Source organism: Staurois parvus, unplaced genomic scaffold (genome assembly GCF_062004578.1).
Source record: "Staurois parvus isolate SC_StPar_1 unplaced genomic scaffold, SC_StPar_1.0 ptg000520l, whole genome shotgun sequence".
Classification (NCBI taxonomy): domain Eukaryota; kingdom Metazoa; phylum Chordata; class Amphibia; order Anura; family Ranidae; genus Staurois; species Staurois parvus.
Window position 1 is genome coordinate 1,294,351 of NW_028318316.1, and position 20,584 is coordinate 1,314,934.

General features: G+C 42.5%; 1 protein-coding gene across 2 annotated transcripts in view; it reads right to left on the reverse strand.

Moving 5' to 3' along the window:
• Nucleotides 1–20,584, reverse strand: part of TTC27 (tetratricopeptide repeat domain 27) — a 551,099-nt gene that overhangs the window by 11,046 nt on the left and 519,469 nt on the right. For both annotated transcript variants that reach the window (XM_089690186.1, XM_089690185.1), the window contains exon 20: nucleotides 14,926–15,026. In XM_089690186.1, the coding sequence (XP_089546312.1) occupies nucleotides 14,926–15,026 (101 nt within the window). The remainder of the gene's footprint in view (nucleotides 1–14,925; nucleotides 15,027–20,584) is intronic.

The following is a 20,584-nucleotide window of genomic DNA, read 5'->3' on the forward strand; positions in this document are numbered from 1 at the left end:
GGTACATGATATACCTAATATTGTGTTGCGTTTACAGATGCGTAAAATATTTTGCCCACATTTGTAACTTCTTTATTGCCACAGTTGCCATAATTGCAACTGTGTTACCCAGGTATTGTGACAATTGTGTGTTGACTTGTATTCACACATATGATCTTGTATTACCATAGTTGAGTGCTATGGTGCAATCTGTGTGTATGACCCCATAAAAGGCCTGTTACTATCAAAGCACACTGATAGTTTGGCCACATCTTGAATCTCACCTTCTCTGAGCAATCTCAGCTTACAGAGCTTCCCAGGTATGTTAATGTATGTCAGAATGCAATGGCAACATTTCAGGATATGACATGCTTTTCTGTTATTTGTGCTAATTTAATTTTGTGCGATTCACCAAGGATCAGTAAATTTTGCAGTTTTCACATCATTAAATGTTTTTATATGTTTATGTCAAGGAGATGTTCAATCTCATATTTCTAAAGTGTAATTTGATAAAATTGTGAAATTCTAAATTGCTAATAAACTGCAGTTTGATCAACATAGAAAATGGTCTCCAGAATTGATGCTTTGAGCTGCAGAGCTAATTGCATACAGAAATAAACACTGCAGTATACAGAAGTAACAAATATAAATCCTTAGGCGTGAAGGGGTTAATAAAGGAGATGTATTACTGGCCAGATCACAAGATGAAAACAGAGAAAAAAGCCCCCCCAAAAAGAAAACAAATGCAGCTACCACATGTAATGACTAGTAAGTTGCAATATTTTACATACAGTGCATCCAGAAAGTATTCACAGCGCCTAACGTTTGCCACATTTTGTTATGTTACAGCCTTATTCCAAAATGGATTAAATCCATTTTTTTCCTCAACATTCTACAAACAATAGCCCATACTGACAACATGAAACAAGTATGTTTTGAAATCTTTGTAATTTATTAAAAAAAAAAACAAAAACAAAACACATGTACGTAAGTATTCACAGCCTTTGCCGTGACACTCAAAACTGAGCTCTGGTGCATCCTGTTCCCACTGATCATCCTTGAGATCCACAACTTGACTGGAGTCCACCTGTGGGAAATTCAGTTGATTGGACATGATTAGGGAAGACATAAACCTGTCTATATAAGGTCCCACAGTTAACAGTGCATGTCAGAGTACAAACCAAGCCGTGAAGTTCAAGGAATTGTCTGCAGACCTCCGAGTCAGGATTGTATCAAGGCACAGATCTGGGGAAGGGTACAGAAAAATTTCTGCAGCATTGAAGGTCCCAATGAGCACAGTGGCCTTCATCATCCGTAAATGGAAGAAGTTTGGAACCACCAGGAATCTTCCTAGAGCGGGCCCCCTGCCAAAATGAGCATTCGAGGGAGAAGGGCCTTAGCCAGGGAGGTAACCAAGCACCCAATGGTCACACTGAAAGAGCTCCAGCGTTTCTTCCGTAGGGAGAGGAGAACCTTCCAGAAGAACGACCATCTCTGCAACACTCCACCAATCAGGCCTGTATGGAAGAGTGGCCAGACGGAAGCCACTCCTTAGTAAAAGGCAAATGGCAGCCAGCCTGGAGTTTGCCAAAGGCACCTGAGGGACTCTCAGACCATGAGAAACAAAACTCTCTGGTCTGATGAAACAAAGATTGAACTCTTTGGTGTGAATGCCAAGCATCATGCCTGAAGGAAACCAGGCACCGCTCACCACCTGGCAAATACCATCCCTACAGTGAAGTATGGTGGTGGCAGCATCATGCTGTGGGAATGTTTTTCAGTGGCAGGAACTGGGAGACTTAGCAGGATCGAAGGAAAGATGAATGCAGCAATGTACAGAGACATCCTTGATAAAACCTGTTCCAGAGTGCTCTGGGCCTTAGACTGGGGCGACGGTTCATCTTTCAACAGGACAATGATCCTAAGCACACAACCCACATAACAAAGGAGTGGCTATGAGCCAACACTGTGAATATCCTGGAGTGGCCTAGCCAGAGCCCAGACTTGAACCTGATTGAACATCTCTGGAGAGATCTGAAAATGGCTGTGCAGCGAAGCTCCCCATCCAACCTGATGGAGCTTGAGAGGTACTGCAAAGAATAATGGGAGAAATTGCCCACAAATAGGTGTGCTAAAAACAACTTGAGGCTATAATTGGTGCTAAAGGTGCTTCAACAAAGTATTGTGAATACCTATGTTGTGAATACCTATGTACAACGCATAAACTTCTGCTATCTCTGGGTAAATTGCTGCTCTCACCTCCACTCTAAACTGTAACTTCAACAACGCATAGACTTCTGCTATCTCTGAACAAAAAGTGTATATATTTTGGTCTGTTTGTTGATAGATTCTCACCTCTTGCTGCACTTCTTTTATTACTCTGGCCTGTGTATGGTCTGTGTTTGAGAAACATCCCCCCAATTCATGTGATCCGTATTGGTTTTTAATTGGGGTGGAGAAGAGTTGCTCATTTGACCATCTCCCTATAAATTTAGATCAGCTCGGGGGGGAGGTCACAGATAGGGGGGCACAGTCACAGATGGAGTGCAGTTTTATGCGTGAGTGCGGTTTTTGCAGGAGTACGAATCAGCAGCAGTTGAACACAGCAGTTGAACTAAAGCAGGTTAACTCAAGCAGCAGGAAGATACAGCAAAGAACTCTACTGCACGCTGGATGGACTGCAAGCAAACACCCTGGGAAACATCTCCTACAAGTCTCATTCCCACTCCACCTATCTTTAAATATGCTGTCTCTACTCCTCCTTTTCATATTACTATCCTGCATTCCCAAAATCTCCTTTCCTTACCCCTCTGCTCCACCCCAAAGATTACACATCTCACCCTCACTGCTACCATCTCCCTACTACTGCTCTCATCACCTCCTGCTGATACTTCACTCCCCTGCTGTCCCAAACACAGGACTGGAAGGCATTTACACTTGTGTACATCCCGCTCCCATGTTACTTTCCTCACCCTTCTTCTTCTCCTAACCTCTGGGGATATCGCCCCAAACCCTGGTCCTCCAGTATCTCACCCCCACACCAGCCACCCTCTTTCCTCCAGGAATAGCCGCAATCCCCTCAATTTAATATCAATCCCCATGCTCCAAAAAACCACACTCCCTTTTTCATGTGCACTCTGGAATGCCCACTCTGTCTGCAATAAGCTCACCTCTGTCCATGACCTTTTTGTCTCCCGCTCCCTTAACCTACTAGCAATTACAGAAACCTGGCTTCAAGCAGCAGATTCTGCTTCTCCCGCAGCACTTTCCTATGGAGGCGTTCTCTGGACCCACTCACCCAGACCCAGTGGTCGGAAAGAAGGAGGGGTTGATTTGCTTCTATTCCCACTGAGCACTTTTCAAGTCCTCCCTAACCCTCCCTCTCTATCCTTCTCTTCTTTCGAGACTCACTGCATTCGGCTGTTTTCTCCCATTTCTCTGAGGATTGCAGTGATCTATCACTCCTGGACCTGGACCTGTGTCACGCTTTCGTGATGATTTCTCTGCCTGGCTACCCTATTTCTCTCCTCTGAACTACCCACTATCATTCTTGGAGATTTTAACATCCCCATTAATGTCAACAACCCGGCTACATCCCAACTCTTCAACCTAACCTCATCTTTTGCATTAGCACAATGTATACAGTCCTCCACTCACTCTGATGGGAATACATTAGATCTTGTTTTCTCCCATCTTTGCACTCCCTACAACCTCACAAACACCCCCTTTCCTCTCTCTGATCACAATCTCATCACCTTTCCAGTGTCCTCGTCTTCAAACACTTATCCCTCCAAGCAGCAAACAATTACCCGCAGAAACCTTCACAACTTGAACCCTGCTCCTTTCCACTCTGCAACTGACCAACTCTATGACAGAATCTCTCCCCTGTACTGCCCTCACCTGGCCACTACTGTCTACAACAGTTTGCTTTCATCCACACTAGACTCACTTTCTCCTCTAACAACACGAATCATCAGGCCCCAACCATTACAACCTTGGCAGACTGACGACACCAGAAATCTTAAACGACATAGTTGTGCGCTGGAGCGATTGTGGCGTAAAACCAAATCTCAACAAGCATTCACCCTATATAAATCTGCTTTCTTAACATACAATTCCTCCCTCCATGCTGCCAAACAAGCCTACTTTGTCACTCTCATTAATAGCTTATCATCCAGTCCTCGTCATCTCTTCTCTACTTTTAACTCTCTACTTTCTCCACATTTACCTACACCCAGCACCTCACTCACTGCTCACAAGATTGGAAATCATTTCAAAAGCAAGACTGATGCAATTCGTAGGGGAATCGCCACTGCAGACATCCATCCCACTTAGCATACGTTATACTAAACCTCCCTCAACACTTTCCCCTTTTGACCTTGCTACTCCTGAAGAGGTCACTAAGGTTTTCTCAGAAGCCCGTCTCACTACCTGCCCCCTGGATCCTGTCCCCTCACTACGGTCACCCTCTTCTTCCGTCCTATGCTCCCTCTCTCACATCTTCAATCTCTCCCTCTCTAACGGTGCCTTCCCCTCCCCTCTAAAGCATGCACACATCACTCCCGTACTTAAAAAGCCCTCCCTGGACCCCACCAACCTGAACAACTTAAGACCCATCTGCCTGCTCCCATTTACCTCTAAACTCTTAGAATGCCTAGTCTACAATCGCCTGAGCTGCTACCTCACTGACAACAACCTTCTTGATCCTTTACAGTCTGGCTTTTGCTCACTACACTCCACTGAAACTGCCCTATTAAAACTCACTAATGATCTACGAACTGCTAAAACCAATGGCCACTACTCCGTACTCTTACTACTCAACCTCTCTGCGGCTTTTGATACGGTTGACCATCCCCTCCTCCTCAAAAAACTCCACTCCCTTGGCCTCAGAGACTCTGCTCTCTCCTGGTTTTCCTCCTACCTATCGCAGCGCTCCTTCAGAGTTACTTATAACTCTGGCTCCTCCTCTTCACTCCCTCTTTCTGTAGGGGTCCCTCAAGGTTCCGTCCTTGGGCCCCTACTCTTCATCTACACCTCCTCCCTTGATAACTTGATAAACTCCTATGGCTTTAAGTACCATCTCTATGCTGATGACACGCAAATCTATCTTTCTACCCCTCACCTTACCCCTTCAGTCTCCTCTCGCATTACTAACCTACTGAGCGACATATCGGCATGGATGTCACTCCACTTTCTCAAACTCAATCTTTCCAAAACTGAGCTCTTAGTATTCCCTCCAGCCCGTGCCCCCTCCCCTAACTTCTCCATCAAAATCAATAACACAATCATCAGTCCCTCCCCTCATGCCAGGGTGCTAGGTGTAACCCTAGACTCACATGTGTCCTTTCAGCCCCAAATCCAATCGCTGTCCAAATCTTGTAGACTTCACCTCCGCAACATCTCCAAGATACAGCCGTTCTTAACCTTGGAAACCACTAAGCAACTTATTCACTCCCTTGTTATATCTCACCTTGACTATTGTAACTCCCTCCTCATTGGCCTACCTCATCGCAGGCTATCCCCTCTTCAGTCTATCATGAACCTTACTAACCATTCTGTATCAGCCACCCCTCTCTGCCATTCCCTCCACTGGCTTCCCATTGCCCAACGGATAAAATTCAAAACAATAACAATAACATATAAAGCCATTTATAACTCTGCCCCAAATTACATCACTGACCTTGTCTCTAAATATCACCCAAACCGTACTCTCCGCTCCTCGCAAGACCTCCTACTCTCTGGCTCCTTTGTCTCCTCCTCCCATGTTCGTCTCCAGGATTTCTCCAGAGCTTCCCCCATCCTCTGGAACTCTCTACCCCCAATTTATCAGACTATTGCCTACTCTGTCACTTTTAGGCGATCTCTGAAAACCTCTCTCTTCAGGGAAGCCTATCCTGCCCTTAGCTGATAATGGAATCTTCTACTCTTCCTACCAGTCCATCCCCCATAGTTATTACCTTTTGTACCACTAACCCCTCCCTCCTAGATTGTAAGCTCCAAGGAGCAGGGCCCTCTTCTCCCTCTTGTATTGAACTGTATTGTTGCTGTATTGTCTCCCTTTATATTGTAAAGCGCTGAGCAAACTGTTGGCGCTATATAAATCCTGTATAATAATAATACTACATGTGTTTCTTTTTCCGTCTTTAATTGTTAATAAATTATAAAGATTTCAAAACGAACTTCTTTCACGTTGTCATTATGGGGTATTGTTTGTAGAATGTTGAGGAAAAAAAATGAATTTAATCCATTTAGAATAAGGCTGTAACATAACAAAACGTGGCAAAAGTTAAGCGCTGTGAATACTTTCTAGATGCACTGTATTTGGTTTTTGTTTGAATACTGCATTAAGCATGTGAAATCATCCCAAGCACATAGTAAAAACCGAGGGGGGCCTTTGCATACTCTGCTTGTTTGTGCAGAGACTCCATTGTGCTATGTTTTTTCTTCAATGAGCAGCAGGCCCATTTCCACCCCTCATACTGCTTCTGTTTATGTGAGCTGTGGGCCAAGAATGACCTGGCCTGTAACGCACTGTAACGCAAGGTATAAAATTAGCATAAGTTCAGAGTTCCTCTAGAGATGAGTTCAGAGGACACCCAATCTCATCTGTAATTGTAGGTTACCCACCATATATACAGTCATGGCCGAAATTGTTGGCACCCTTGATATTTCTCCAGGAAATCATGTATTTCTCACGAAACGTATTGCATTAACACATGTTTTGCTATACACATGTTTATTCCCTTTGTGTGTATTGGGACAAAACAAAAAAAGGGAGGAAAGAAAGCAAATTCGACATAATGTCACACAAACCTCCAAAAATGGGCTGGACAAAAGTATTGGCACCCTTTCACAACTGCGGATAAATAAGAATGTTACAAGCATGTGATGCTCCTGTAAACTCACCTGGGGCAAGTAACAGGTGTGGGCAATATAGAAATCACACCTGAAAGCAGATAAAAAGGAGAGACGTTCACTTAACCTTTGCATTGTGTGTCTGTCTGTGCCACACTAAGCATGGACAACAGAAAGAGGAGACGAGAACTGTCTGAGGACCTGAGAACCAAAATTGTGGCAAAATATCAACAATCTCAAGGTTACAAGTCCATCTCCAGAGAACTAGATTTGCCTTTGTCCACAGTGCGCAACATTATCAAGAAGTTTGCAACCCATGGCACTGTAGCTAATCTCCCTGGTCGTGGACGGATGAGGAAAATTGATGAAAGATTGCAACGCAGAATAGTCCGGATGGTGGATAAGCAGCCCCAAACATGTTCCAAAGACATTCAAGCTGTCCTGCAGGCTCAGGGAGCATCAGTGTCAGCGCGAACTATCCGTCGACATTTAAATGAAATGAAACGCTATGGCAGGAGACCCAGGAGGACCCCACTGCTGACACAGAGACATAAAAAAGCAAGACTACAGTTTGCCAAAATGTACTTGAGTAAGCCAAAAGCCTTCTGGGAAAACGTCTTGTGGACAGATGAGACCAAGATAGAGCTTTTCGGTAAAGCACATCATTCTACTGTTTACCGAAAACGGAATGAGGCCTACAAAGAACAAAACACAGTACCTACGGTAAAATATGGTGGAGGTTCAATGATGTTTTGGGGTTGTTTTGCTGCCTCTGGCACTGGGTGCCTTGACTGTGTGCAAGGCATCATGAAATCTGAGGATTACCAAAGGATTTTGGGTCGCACTGTAGGGCCCAGTGTCAGAAAGCTGGGTTTGCGTCCAAGATCCTGGGTCTTCCAGCAGGACAATGACCCCAAACATACGTCAAAAAGCACTCAGAAATGGATGGCAAAGAAGCGCTGGAGAGTTCTGAAGTGGCCAGCAATGAGCCCAGATCTAAATCCCATTGAACACCTGTGGAGAGATCTTAAAATTGCTGTTGGGAAAAGGTGTCCTTCCAATAAGAGAGACCTGGAGCTGTTTGCAAAGGAAGAGTGGTCCAAAATTCCGGGTGAGAGGTGTCAGAAGCTTATTGATGGTTATAGGAAGCGACTGATTTCAGTTATGTTTTCCAAAGGGTGTGCAACCAAATATTAAGTTAAGGGTGCCAATACTTTTGTCCAGCCCATTTTTGGGGTTTTGTGTGACATTATGTCATATTTGCTTTTCTGCCTCTGTTTTATATTTGTTCCAATACATACAAAGGGAATAAACATGTGTATAGCAAAACATGTGTTAATGCAATACCTTTTTTGTGTGAAATACTTGATTTTCAGGAAAAATATCAAGGGTGCCAACAATTTCGGCCATGACTGTATTTGCACACAGGCACAATTTTAGTTTTTTTTCGGGTATTTACCAAAACATATTCAAGGAAGGGTTTAGGAATTACAGCTCTTAAGAGTAGCCATCCCCCTTTTTCAAGGGACCAAAAGTAATTGGACAATTGAATCAAAAGCTGTTTCATGGCCAGTTGGAGGCTACTCCTTCGTTATTTCTTCATCAATTAAGCAGGCAAAAGGTCTGGAGTTGATTCTAAGTGTGGTATTTGCATTTGATATCTATTGCTGTGAACCTAAATCACGCATTCAAAGTAGCTGTCCATGCAAGTGAAACAGGCCATTGTAAGGCTTCAAAAACAAAACAAATCCATCAGAGAGATAGCAGCAACATTAAGAGTGGCCAAATCAACAGTTTGGTACATTCTGAGGAAAGAAGAATGCACTGGTGAGCTCAGCAACATAAAAAGGCATGGATGTCCACGGAAGACAACAGTGGTGGATGCGCGTAGGATCCTCACAATGGTAAAGAAAAGCACATTCACAACATCCAGACAAGTGGACACTCTCCAGGAGGTGGGCATATATTGTCAATGTCTATAATCAAGAGAAGACTTCACGAGAGCAAATACAGAGGGTTCCCCACAAGGTGAAAACCATTCATAATCCCAAAGAATACAAAAGCCAGATTAGACTTTGCCAAAAAACATCTAAAAAAGCCAGACCAGTTCTGGAAAAGCATTCTTTGGACGTATGAAACTAAGATTAATCTGTACCAGAAAGACAGGAAGAAAAAGTGAGGAGAAGGCTTGGAACAGCTCATGATCCAAAGCATACAATGCCAGCTGTAAAACATAGTGGAGGCAGTGTGATAGCATGGGCATGCATGGCTTCCAGTGGCACTGAGTCATTGGTGTTTATTGATGATGTGAAAGAAGACAGAAGCAGCCGGATGAATTCTGCAGTGTTTAGAGATCTACTGTCAGCCCAGATTTAGCCAAATGCAGCAAAGTTTATTGGATGGCGCTTCACAGTACAGATGGATAATGATCCAAAACACACTGCAAAAGCAACCCAGGAGCTTTTTAAGGAAAAGAAGTGGATTACTCTGCAATGGTCAATCACCTGATCTCAACCCAATTGAGCATGCATTTCACTTGCTGAAGGCAAAACTAAAGGCAGAAAGACCCACAAACAAAGAACAAATGACGACAGCTGCAGTTAGAGCCTGGCAAAGCATCAGAAAGGAGGAAATCTAGTCTTTGGTAATGTCCTCTACAGCAGGCGGTCTACAGTATTTATTTCACTGTTTTAACCGCCAGCCACACTAAACAGGCTGAAATGCTGTAATACTGACACTCAGTGGCTGAATGTCTCCTTGCTATGGGAACTCTGCCAAATTGAAGTCTTTATCTGTCAAACCCAGCTCTGATGAAGAAGAGATCATCCTTCGAAACGCGTTAGATTTTATCTCCCCTTTGGATTGACCTGCAACCCTGTGCGGACTATGGTTATTTTATGCCTGTTTTATTGCTACTCTGTATATTTCCTAAATAAAATTATTAATTGTTTACTGAGGTAATGCGCAAGGTTTGTGCGCTCTCTTTTATCCCCTACAACTGCAAACCTACCAAGACATGGCTGTCCACCTAAACTGGCAGGCCAGGCAAGGAAAGCATTAATCAGAGAAGCAGCCAAGAGGCCCATGGTAACTCTGGAGGAGCTGCAAAGATTCAAAGCTCAGGTGGGAGAATCTGTCCACAGGACAACAATCAGTCATGCACTCCACAAATCTGGCCTTTACAGAAGAGTGGCAAGAAGAAAGCCATTGTTGAAAGAAAGCCATAAGAAGTCACACTTGCAGTTTGCAAGGCGGCATGTGTAGGACACAGCAAACATGTGGAAGAAGGTGCTTTGGTCAAATGAGACTAAAATTGAACTTTTTGGCCTAAAAGCAAAACGCTATGCGAGGCAGAAAACATAACACTGACCTTCACCCTGAACACACCATCCCCACTGTAAAACATGGTGGTAGCAGCATCATATTGTGGGGATGTTTTTCTTCAGCAGGGACAGGGAAGCTGGTCAGAGTTGATAGGAAGATGGATGGAGCCAAATACAGGGCAATCTTTGAATAATACCCATTGGAGTCTACAAAAGACTTGAGACTGGGGCGGAGGTTCACCTTCCAGCAGGACAAAGACTATAAACATACAGCCAGAGCTAAAATGGAATGGTTTAGATCCAAGCATATTCATGTGTTAGAATGGCCCAGTAAAAGTCCATACCTAAATCCAGTTTAGAATCTGTGGCAAGACTTGAAAATTGCTGTTCACAGACGAATGGGCAAAACTGTCACTCTCTAGATGTGCAAAGCTGGCAGAGACATACCAAAAAGACTTGCAGCTGTAATTGCAGGGAAAAGTGGTTCTACAATGTATTGATTTGGGGGGCTGAACACAAATGCACGCCACGCTTTTCAGATATTTGTAAAAAAAATTTGAAAACCATTTTCCATTTTCTTTCCACTTCACAATTATGTGCTACTTTGTGTTGGTCTATCATATTAAATCCCAATAAAATACATTTACATTTTTGGTTGTAACATGACAAATTGTGGAAAATTTCATCAAGACACTGTAAATCTATTTTGTGAATCCTAGAAGCCCCCTTTCTTCACCAATTGAAGTTTTATACCCCACCACCCTCCCACTTTCTCAAAGTGCTATCCACTACTGAAGCATTTTCACTGACATAGGGATGCAGCGGTTAGTCTTATCTCTGAAGAGTGTGAAGTCGAGGCTTCTTTTAACAAATATACCCATGACTGAAGGTCTTCTTGGCAGTAGCATAAAAAATACAAGTGTGCGGTCTTGTTCCCTGATCTTATCCAGTAATTTTTGTTTGAAACTTTGGAACCCTGACAGTTTGCTTTAGTGAAGAGCTTGAGATGGCAAATGGATATCACTTAAAGTGGTTGTAAACCTCAGACACAAAATATTAACAAAGCATATCCCTCTATAGTGTGTACTTGTCTCAATTAAGAGCACTAACTGTCATTTCTGTCTGCTGTTTTGTTCCTCTGCTATGGGCATGAATCATTTCTTTTACAAAGGGTTTTATTGTAGATGAAGCAAAAATAAACAAACATACGGATCACAGATACAATGACCATCAAATATAAATTGTACTGAATAAATGGAAGTCAGTTCAAGTCATGCATTGGTAGAGGCATAAGTCGAAAGATTTACATAAGTGTTTCATATACCTAGATAGTGATGCAAATGTAGCACATGAAACATTAAATTCAATCCGTAGAGTATGATTAAGGATAGTTTGGACAATAGATTAGAAAGAGACAAACAGTAAAGAGACACGGACGAGAAGAGGAAAAAAGAAAAAAAAACACAAGCCTGAGAAGGGCTCCGAGGCAATCACGGCAATATCCATCCTCATATCGAAAGAAGAGACTGGTCAAATCTCGAAGGCTAAGCTATATCCAGCCAGGGACGCCATATCTGAAATTTTGTATGGGTATCCAACAATATGGCCGTCAGTTTTTCATTAACCATTATGAAGTTCATCCGGTTTTTGACAGCTTCAAAACTAAGGAGAGGAGTTTTCCAAGCTCTCGCAATTGTCAACTTCGTTGCCACAAATAAGTGTGATGCCAGCTGCCGTTCAGAACGGAGGAGACCCTCCAATGGTTTAAATAAAAGCGCTTCATACGGATTACGCTTAATGTCTGTGTGAAGCATAGTGAGAAGGAGGGCATACACCCTAATCCATAGTCTGTTCACTTTAGGGCAAGTCCACCAGATGTGGGCCATGGTACCCAATTGTTGGCATCCGGGCATGAATCATTTCTAACAGGTTTTTCTGACACCAAGAGAAAAATGGTGATGAGATGGATCTCCAGCTGATCTGTTCCTGTGAGCTGTGTAAAGCGGTGTGTGTCTCTTCCCTCCAATTAGGTCTCTGCCCCCCCCTTTTTTCTAACAACTCAGACAGCTTTATCTGTTCTGGACTTAAAATGGATGTAGAAAAGAGAAGACTTCAGGTAGACAGGTATAACTTATATAGGAGGATTTGTTTCATCTCTGTGAGAGAGGCCAGTCACTTCACTAGATATATGTAAGGGTTTACAACCACTTTAACTTGAAAGCAACATGTTTGAGCTGTTATCTAATTTATAATTTGTGAGCTTACAATCAACAATCTTTTTCTTGTAAAAAAATGGGATAACCGGGACACTACCAAATATGGACTATAATAAGAAAGAGGGTCAAAAATGATATATAATAGACAGAATAGTGGCCCCCATACAGTGGGGCAAAAAAGTATTTAGTCAGCCACCAATTGTGCACGTTCTCCCACTTAAAAAGATGAGAGAGGCCTGTAATTGGCATCATAGGTAGACCTCAACTATGAGAGACAAAATGAGAAAAAAAATCCAGACAATCACATTGGCTGATTTGGAAAGAATGTATTTGCAAATTATGGTGGAAAATAAGTATTTGGTCAATATCAAAAGTTCATCTCAATACTTTGTTATATATCCTTTGTTTCCTGTAAGTCTTCACAAGGTTGGCACACACTGTTGCTGGTATGTTGGCCCATTCCTCCATGCAGATCTCCTCTACAGCAGTGATGTTTTGGGGCTGTCGCTGGGCAACACAGACTTTCAACTCCCTCCAAAGGTTTTCTATGGGATTGAGATCTGGAGACTGGCTAGGCCACTCCAGGACCTTGAAATGCTTCTTACGAAGCCACTCCTTCGTTGCTCGGGTGGTATGTTTGGGATCATTGTCATGTTGGAAGACCCAGCCACGTTTCATTTTCAATGCCCTTGCTGATGAAAGGAGGTTTGCACTCAAAATCTCATGATACATGGCCCCATTCATTCTGTCCTGTACATGGATCAGTCGTCCCGGTCCCTTTGCGGAGAAACAGCCCCAAAGCATGATGTTGCCATCCCCATGCTTCACAGTAGGTATGGTGTTCTTTGGATGCAACTCGACATTCTCTCTCCTCCAAACACGACGAGTTGTGTTTCTACCAAACCGTTCTATTTTGGTTTCATCTGACCATATGACATTCTCCCAATCCTCTTCTGGATCATCCAAATGCTCTCTAGCAAACTTCAGACAGGCCTGGACATGTACTGGCTTAAGCAGGGGGACACGTCTGGCACTGCAGGATCTGAGTCCCTGGCGGCGTAGTGTGTTACTGATGGTAGCCTTTTTTACGTTGGTCCCAGCTCTCTGCAGGTCATTCACTGGGTCCCCCCATGTGGTCCTGGGATTTTTGCTCACCGTTCTTGTGATCATTTTGACCACACAGGGTGAGATCTTGCGTGGAGCCCCAGATCGAGGGAGATTATCAGTGGTCTTGTATGTCTTCCATTTTCTAATTATTGCTCCCACAGTTGATTTGTTCACACCAAGCTGCTTGCCTATTGCAGATTCAGTCTTCCCAGCCTTGTGCAGGTCTACAATTTTGTTTCTGGTGTCCTTCGAAAGCTCTTTGGTCTTCACCATAGTGGAGTTTGGAATGTGACTGTTTGAGGTTGTGGACAGGTGTCTTTTATACTGATAAAAAGTTCAAACAGGTGCCATTGATACAGGTAATGAGTGCAGGACAGAGGAGCCTCTTAAAGAAGAAGGTACAGGTCTGTGAGAGCCAGAAATCTTGCTTGTTTGTAGGTGACCAAATACTTATTTTCCACCATAAATTGCAAATAAATTCTTTCCAAATCAGCCAATGTGATTGTCAGGATTTTTTTTCTCATTTTGTCTCTCATAGTTGAGGTCTACCTATGATGCCAATTACAGGCCTCTCTCATCTTTTTAAGTGGGAGAACTTGCACAATTGGTGGCTGACTAAATACTTTTTTGCCCCACTGTATATATAGTGCCGACTCACATGGAAATGGCCATGTGGTGTCCTCAGGGCCCCAACATAACTGAGGGAAAAGGGAAAACAGTGACGAAGGCAAAGAATGCCCCGGTCAAGCGGGTCCAAGAGAGGTCAAACTGCGGCTTGTAATAAGAATATATAAATCTTTAATTGCAGTAAAAAAACATGAATCAATGCACATGATAAAACAGAACAATGATGAAAGGAGAGAACCTCACCATAACCAAAGAGAAAAATGGAAGAGAATGTGATGGTTGTCCAGGGTGATGCCACGTATGCTATAGTCCCAACACCAAAAAGGAGTTATTGGAAACCCAAATTAAATAGGTGTAAAGTATGGGAAAAAGGGATAGTACCAGAGAAGACTGTAGAAGAGAAATTTATATTCCCATACTTCACACCTATTTCATCTGGGTTTCCAATAACCCCTTTTTGGTGTTGGGACTATAGCATGCGTGGTGTCACCCTGGACAACCATCACATTCTCTTCCATTTTTCTCTTTGGTTATGGTGAGGTTCTCTCCTTTCATCATTGTTCTGTTTTATCATGTGCATTGATTCGTGTTTTCTACTGCAATTAAAGATTTATACATTATTTTTATTACAAACCGTAGTTTGACCTCTCTTGGACCCGCTTGACCCAGGCATTCTTTGCCTTCGTCACTGTTTTCCCTTTTCCCTCAACAATTTTTTTCTTCAATTTAGTATGCTGATGGATCCCCTGGGAAGATAAAAAAGGCTAAATATATTTCTCAAATAGAATAAAGTTGTAAACTTTTTCTATTGAACTAACCTTTGCTTTAGATGATAGACCACGAAGATTAAGACGCGCTGAGGACAGTATCTGCACAGCTTCTTGTAGATTAGACTTGATTTTGCTGCATTTTATTGACACTAAAATATACAAAAGTAGATACAATTTCCAGTCACTGCATCAAGTTTTTTGCATATGACAAAGTAACAAAACAATAACAGATGACATACATGATGTGACAAATGATGTAACATGCATTAACTCAATGGTGTGCCATGACATCGTTCCATACAGTCCCAAACAGAGCTTTTCTGAAGAGGGAAAACGGAGTAAATCAATATAGAAAAGCTGTGTATAAGGTGACTAAAGATATACAGTATATACAAGTATACAAACCGTTTATGTCTGATGAATAATAATTATGTTGAGCAAAAGCAAAAGAATCAAAGAAACAGTTAACATTCAACCTACATTATAATAAAATTTCCAACCTAGAACCCAATAAATAAATCAGGGTGATGCAATGTTAATAGCAAAGAGTGCAAAGAGTTATGTTGGTCTCCATTTTTTTTTTATAAGCAGCTTTTGTTGCTGACGCAAGTGCTAGATGCTTGCTTCTAAAAAGCCCTAAAAGCACTGATCTTGCAGAGTGCGCGTTGACAGGGAAAGGTGGAATCTTGTTCCTAAAGTCCATATGTTTGAATGATGAGCCAAATCCACCCGAGACAGTGGACCAAGAAACAGGTTCTCCACTATGGGGACCTTCAGTAATGACAAAATTAAAGTAAGACTGTTTAAATTGAGCTCTAGCTTAGAGATAGACATGAACAGTGTGTACCACATCCCGAAAATTGTGGGAAATCTCCTTTGGATGTTGTGGAGCAGAACTTAGAGAAGGAAGAACAAAAAAAGGGGAAATGAAGAAACTACTTTGGGAAGAAAAAGGGCCTTGATCTTAAAGACAATCTTGTCTCTGTTTAGCACAGAGTAGGGCACTTTACAGGTTAAAGCAGCATTACACCCAAAAGCAAACATTTATTATTTTGCAGCTTACCAATTCTCAGATGTGGTGGCTGTATTAGTTTCCCTTTTTAAGCTTTCTTTCTTATATTTTCATCTGGAGATCCAGCCAGTAAGTATGTTGTTTTTCATCAAAAAACCTATATCTTGCAGTTACAGAGATGAGACAGACCATTTAACTGTGGCAGGGGTGCTTAAATGATCAGAATTTATGTAAAGCCTTTGGCCTTGGGAATTATGAGCAGGGTGAAATTTCACCAATCTTTGTGGGGATGATGGCAAGTGTGACAACATGAAGTGGAGCAGAGGCAGAGACCAACATTCCAGCCTGTAGCCTCTGGATACAACTCTTCTGAAGTGTCTTCGGAACAGATGGTCGCAAAGGCAAACCGATAAATCCCCAACTCTGACAAGTAGGGGTGGCCCTTAATTGTGAGGAGGACTTGTTTGCAAGTTTGATGGTCCAAGACGTACGGCATGACAGTTTCATGCTTTGCCTTGGACTATGGTCTTGGCCTTAGAGAAATCAACTTTTCTGAGTGGCAAAGGTAGAGGGCTTTCCAGATTGAGGTTTTGCTTTCTTTTTCTGTGTCAAAAGAGTACTCTTCCCCCCAGTGACCCTCTTGATAAATTTGTCAAGGGATTTGCCAAAAAGGCATTCTACATCAAAGGGCACAAGTAAGAAGTGTTTTTTGCACTGCTGTTTCATAGACTATCATTTAAACTAAAGGGTCCTCTACATGTGTACTGAAAAGAGGCCCTTTCTGGATATTTGGTGTAATGTACTATATCTTCTAGCCCATCAACAAAGTAGAGTGGAGCCACAGGCACAAGCTTCAGTTGTTGGAGGACAGAAGGATCCCTCAGTATACAGCCAGGATCCCAAGACATAATCTTGGACCAGACAGCAATAGCGGGTTGTAGGGCAGGGCAAGTGAAGGCGAATAAGGATTTAGAAAGTGCTTTTAGCCTTTTATCTACAGGGTCTTTAAACACTGGGATGTCCTCTACAGGTAGAGCTAGAGTCTTATCAAGACAGGAAATGGCTGGGTCGGCTAGAAGGGAGGCCCACTTTACCCACCATTGAACAACTCCTCCTTAATAGGGTATTGCTGGGTAAATGTTTGGTTATGCTGTTTGATATAGCTGACGCAGGTAGCTCCAAGTCTAGGCATCTGCAGACTGACTGAGACCCCCCCCCCCGTACCAACTTCTCAAATCAGGGTAAAGTACAGCCCCCTTCATTCTTAAAAACAACTGCAGTCCCAGGGAAAACACAGATGGATTCTCTAGGAGAGGTGATGTAAGCACACATGAAGCTTCTAAGTCAGCTAACAATCCTGTAATTTTTCCCATAAATTAACAAAAAGTAGCAGAGCATTTCTTCCTAAGATATGAAAGATGAAGCAGTTACCCCTGAAAGGGTTAGGGAAGACTCATAGACTCTGAGGAGTGTTGGGGTTCCAGGACTGATGCCATTTGCTTATGATTTGTCATTCTAGCTACAGTGAGGGATAGACCACAAGAAGCACTCGCAAACTAGAGTCACTTTAAATGAATAGAAATGGTCAGCATTTGTGGAGAAGGCAGTTAACAAAAAAAAGGTTGGTGCGCAAGCCTTAGTGAAATTAACAAGAGATGTGAAACGCCAATAAAGATATTAAGGATAGTGATCAATATATGAAATATTACATCCAAATAAATCAGCAAATAAATGAACAACAATATTAAACAAAATGTCATATAAATATTCTAATCGTATTGTGCAGTAAAAATTCATAATAAAATGTGTCCACCGCCATGTGCAAACCGTTGAAAAAACTTTCAGTGTTTCCACCCCACACCCTCTAGTGGACTGCAAACTCATCAGAAGTATTAGCTATAAATAATACATCCCAGCCAGCTCAATTCATTAGCCTCAGCTCTCTCCTTCCTTCTCTGTCATCATAGACTTAGAAAAAAGGCAACACCTCTATATAGCCTTTAAATGATAGCAAGGGAAGCCGCAAACCCACACACCACTGTGACAAAGGAGCTCACCACAAAAACAGATAAAGTAAAGCCATAGTGCAGTATTTATTTAAAAATTGTGCAGGTACATATAAAATATCCAAAGTAAAATCAATTAACACACATAAGCAGCAGCGTAACATCAGCACTAACATCAGCACTCCTCCCTATGCACTTCGGCCAACAGCATATCTTTAGGTGGATTTAACTCTGTACAGTTTGACACTTGATTCATTTGTGTGATTTTTGTCATTTTTTGATTATCTTTGGTAATGCGATCGATGTGTATTGTTTAGTATACTGGATATTTTGATTTGTTTGGGACTTCTTTGGTGTTGAAAATACTTATACTTACCCACATTAGACTCTATAGTGGGGTTGGCAACCTGTAGATTGCAATCTACCAGGAAATCACGGTTAGGTGGCTGGTAGATCTAGTCTGGGCTTGCTGACCTGCCATCCCAAAAAGAGTGCAATACAGTGGAACTACTTGCAATGTTGGATCTGTAGTAGAGAGCAAGCCGATGTCTCCTCTGTAGTGCTGGTTCTTGTCCCATGCGGAGGTATACCATCTGCACTCCACCTCTTATCCTGGCTAGTGGGCTCCAGAGTGGTGCCAGCAGCAGGAAAGACCTTTAGGTCAATGTGAAGCAATATGCTGGGCAAAATAGTATAGGGCCCAGTAGGGCTGCTACAGGGAAGCTACAGGTGCAGTGCACTGTACCTGTATCTTCCCTGTAGGCTTGCTGCTCTTAGCCATAAACTTCTAATATATACTGCTAGTTTGGTGCAATTTCAGAAAGTACAGCACACCTGCAGGATGTAATAGAAGTCTATGGTAAAGTGCAGCACACTTGCAGGATATATTAGGCTATGGTAAAGCACAGCTAACCTAGGAAAGTCACAGATGCACTGGGCTGCACCCACTTTGCTGTTAAACCGCAGCACATCAGTGTGAAAGTAGCCTTAGAGGGGGCTCACAACAGTAAGGGTTCATTTACATTTGCAGTTTGGGGGGTGCTAAAACCCCTTAGTTAAGATGTATTATTACCACCTTGCCCCAACCGCACCCCTTAAGCTGCAGTGGCCAGGGGTGTACACATGTCACAGTTGTAGCAGGAGTTATACGCCCTGTCATGGTTGGTGGGTGTAGCACCTGCGAAGCATGACCCATTCAAGTGCCCTGCAACCTTGTGCAGTACAGCAAACAAGGGGTTAACGTAGGCCTCACTGTGTTGCTTTTTCACCACCTGCTTTAACCCCTTGGAAACCGCAGAAGCATGTGGTTTCAGGGAACTTACAGAGTGGCCCAAAAGCAACAGGGTGTTTAAATTCTGCTGCGGCATGTGTACACCTTTGGCTGTTGCCATAGCAGCTAAAGGGGGTAGGGATTGGGGGAAGTAAAACTGCGACTCAGCCGCAGGGTTTTTACCCCCACCCCCCTGTTATGTGTGAATTAGGGTGCTGCTGCTGAATGTAACCAAGGACTCATTCACAAGTGCAGCAGGCATTGCTGCTCCTCTGAAAAGCAATCTCAGTGTTTGACGGGTGGTGAGGAGGTGATATGTTGCTTCCTCACCACCTAATTTAAACCCATGATTGCCATGCAATGCATGTGATTGTGACATGGTAATATGGCAATTAGAGGTTTAAATCAGGTGTGAGGTGGCAACACTGTGCTCAGTGATCTTTGACTTTTCCCATGTTGTTCAGGTAGAACTTCACCTCTTTAAGGTTGTCTACCCCTGTTCTATAGTATCTGTATATCAATATATTGTTTTGCAAGCTACCTAATCATACCATAGCGCACAACGTATTTGATTATTTGCATATATAGTCAGTTAGTTAGGAAATCTCATTGGATGACAGCTGGTGCGCAACCTTTCTTTTTCTGTGTAGAGAGCTGGTCCATTGAAAATTGAATTTTCAGCTTTGTTTTTACTCTGGAGGACTTGACTGCAATGGAAACACCATCCTTTTGGAGTTTCGAACTAAGCCTCCTTGCCACCACACAATCAGCAATGTGAAATAAATGAAAAATCAGACAGCGATTCATATTCTGGCAGCAGTAAAAAGTTCAGTTCTGACCAAATCTGAGTGACTGAATCCACTAGCATGTATCTCAAACTAAAATATTAGTTGGAAGTGAATCTGACATGTATCTCCAGAACTACCACATCTGCTTCTTTTTTTTTTGCTGCTTTTATAAATTTAAGAAAAAGCTACAGCATCCTTGCTGTGCATGTGGGTACCCTAGCTGTGCTTCTATAAACTCTGCAGCGCTAGTTACAGAGCTATGTGTCCTACCCATTAATCAAGACCCTAACTAAAAATAAGCCCAAAAAAAAAAATGTCCAACAATTCTCTTACAGATATTTTTATTGCAACGGATGTTAAGAATAGCCCGATTCCCCTCAAATAAACACATCATTACAAAAACACATATCTACAGAACACTGTTGAAAAGCCTTCATATATTAGAAAAATAAATTGCAGCAGAGGCACTGGGGAGTCTGATGATATATGAATCATTTATAATTTGATGACATATTTAGTATATATATACACATGCATACATACATGCAGCACACAGGGTCTGGTAGATGTTTCCAATGAATGAAATAATTAGCCATTGCCTAGTTTGCTGATGACAAGCTTCAGAAACAAA